Below are 2,085 nucleotides of genomic sequence, written 5' to 3'. Positions count from 1 at the left end.
TCCTTTCTCTTTGGAGTGTTACAAGCTCTTGGTGCATAAAGAAGGTCTGTAAAGTTGCAAAGACTAAAGTCTCAAATCCAAAGAGATATTCTTTATAAAAGTTAAGAGTCAGCCACGCCTACCTAAAACGGCTCGTTCTAACACGCCCCCACATGTCTACGTCACGATGTGGGAAGATTTGCATAACTCCGCCCAAATGTTCAGGCAAAGAAAGAAGGCGTAACTTTTATTCTCGCTGTAGTATTGTTGTTGCCGCCGCCATGTCGTGAAGGAGCTGTGTGTTTTGTTGTGAAAGCGAAACTACTTTGTTTGGTCTTCCAAAAGAGGACGATATCCGCTTCGTCATGCCTGGAGATAATCCGTGCTGGTCGCTGAGGAAATGCATCAACTTCACGCTGTGGATCGCCGGATCGGCTTTCACCGTGGACGAAGCGGAGTCCAGCCCGGGGTCGTCACATGTGGTTGCCACAAGCCAGCCAGCCGCTCCTTCGTCGAATCCGCCGGCCGCACCGTTCTCAAGCCCGCCACCACTCACTCAAGCTGGCCTCCGCATTCTCAAGGCCGCGGTGTGTGCCGCTGTTTCGTTGTGAAAGCGAAACTGCTTTGTTTGGCCTTCCAAAAGAGGACACGACTAGAAATCAGTGCTTACGTTTTATTTACAACATTGTTCCAGAACAGTTTAACCCAAATATTCAGATGTGTCCAGCGCATTTTATGGAGGACTGTTTTCTGATCCTGGTAGAGTAGACTACAATGCCAGCTGTTCTGACTCACAGACTGTAAGTACGTTTTTTTATATTTAAAGAATTTGCCACTAACGATTCAAACGCAAGTTTTTTGGGCAGTGTAGAGTAGCACTTGTTGTTTGTAATTTCTCCGATCACAAATGCAGACATGGTTTTATGTTTACGCGGCGCGATGCAACACTTCCGTCTCACGCTTGAGATGTTCGGCCAATCACAACGTACTGGATAGCTGGCCAATCACAGCACACCTCGCTTTTCAGACCGATGAGCTTTGTAAAAATCGACGCGTTTCAGAAAGGCGGGACATAGAGGAGAAACAATGATGTACAGTATGTGGAAAATGTTTTTTGAACCTTAAACCGCATAAACACATTTCATTACACCAAATACACAAAATAATGTTCTTTTTAGCAACATCATATGACTCCTTTAATTGTTCCTTGTTTTATGTAAAGACAGAAGCGTAAAGAGAGAAAACAGCAGAGGAAACTGGAGAGACAAGTGCAGGCTGAAGATGGAGTGGAGTGGACTGGAAAGAAGCGTTTGTGCAGGTCAGCAGAGCCCAGCTCTCTCAGGCTGGTCATAGACTGCAGCTTTGATAACCTCATGGTGCTCAAGGTAAGATGAAGCCCAGTGCTTTTTAGTGGCCATTATAATAACATCAACTTCAGTAAAAGGCATCATTTTAATAAATGAATACATTTGTATGATGCGTAGCAGTGTTTGCAGAATCAAATGTATGACTCACTTAAACACAGAATTCCTTCTTTAAAGTTCAATCACTGAATTGAATCAGACTTACATTTTTTGTTTCATTATGTGTAGGATGTAAAGAAACTTCACAAGCAGATTCAGAGGTGCTATGCTGAGAACAGACGCACACTACATCCTGTACAGGCAAGTATTTCCTTCAAATAGATATAATAAAAATTAGATCTTTAAGATCAAATTTAAAGGTGAGCGTTTATTTAACACAGCCATTTCACATCCTCAGTTTTATCTTACAAGTCACGGCGGTCAGTTAAAGCAAGTCATGGACGAAATTAACAAAGGCTGGGTCAACTGGAAGGTATGATGGGAAATGACACTACTAAAAATAAATATTACAAATATTTATCGTTTTGTTCAAGTTTTTAATGTCATCTGACAGTAAATGTGATTTGCTGTTGTGAAACGGTTGTTTTTTTAGCAAGACAAAACAATAAAATCAATTTTTTTTCTTTAAATAAACAAATCATACTGTATATTTTTGGCTTGTGTGTACAAAATGCATATCTGCAACTTGCGTTTTCAAGACATTTAGTCAATGCTTAAAACTCTTCCTATGCTTTTGTGTTGC

At 41.2% G+C, this 2,085-nt stretch overlaps 1 protein-coding gene across 1 annotated transcript in view; it reads left to right on the top strand.

Moving 5' to 3' along the window:
• Positions 1-1,199: 1,199 nt before the first annotated feature.
• The window catches only part of LOC107576514 (tRNA methyltransferase 10 homolog A-like), a gene marked incomplete at its 5' end in the record, with an annotated part of 2,069 nt that continues 1,183 nt past the window's right edge, over positions 1,200-2,085 (top strand). Inside the window, 3 exons of the mRNA XM_016262680.1 lie at positions 1,200-1,364; positions 1,572-1,643; positions 1,741-1,815. Of these exons, the coding sequence (XP_016118166.1) occupies positions 1,200-1,364; positions 1,572-1,643; positions 1,741-1,815 (312 nt within the window). The remainder of the gene's footprint in view (positions 1,365-1,571; positions 1,644-1,740; positions 1,816-2,085) is intronic.

The sequence above is a fragment of the Sinocyclocheilus grahami genome, unplaced genomic scaffold (assembly GCF_001515645.1).
Source record: "Sinocyclocheilus grahami isolate Dianchi unplaced genomic scaffold, SAMN03320097.WGS_v1.1 scaffold3845.1, whole genome shotgun sequence".
Lineage (NCBI taxonomy): Eukaryota > Metazoa > Chordata > Actinopteri > Cypriniformes > Cyprinidae > Sinocyclocheilus > Sinocyclocheilus grahami.
Note: the sequence above shows the minus strand (reverse complement) of the source record. Positions and strands in the feature narration are given on the sequence as shown.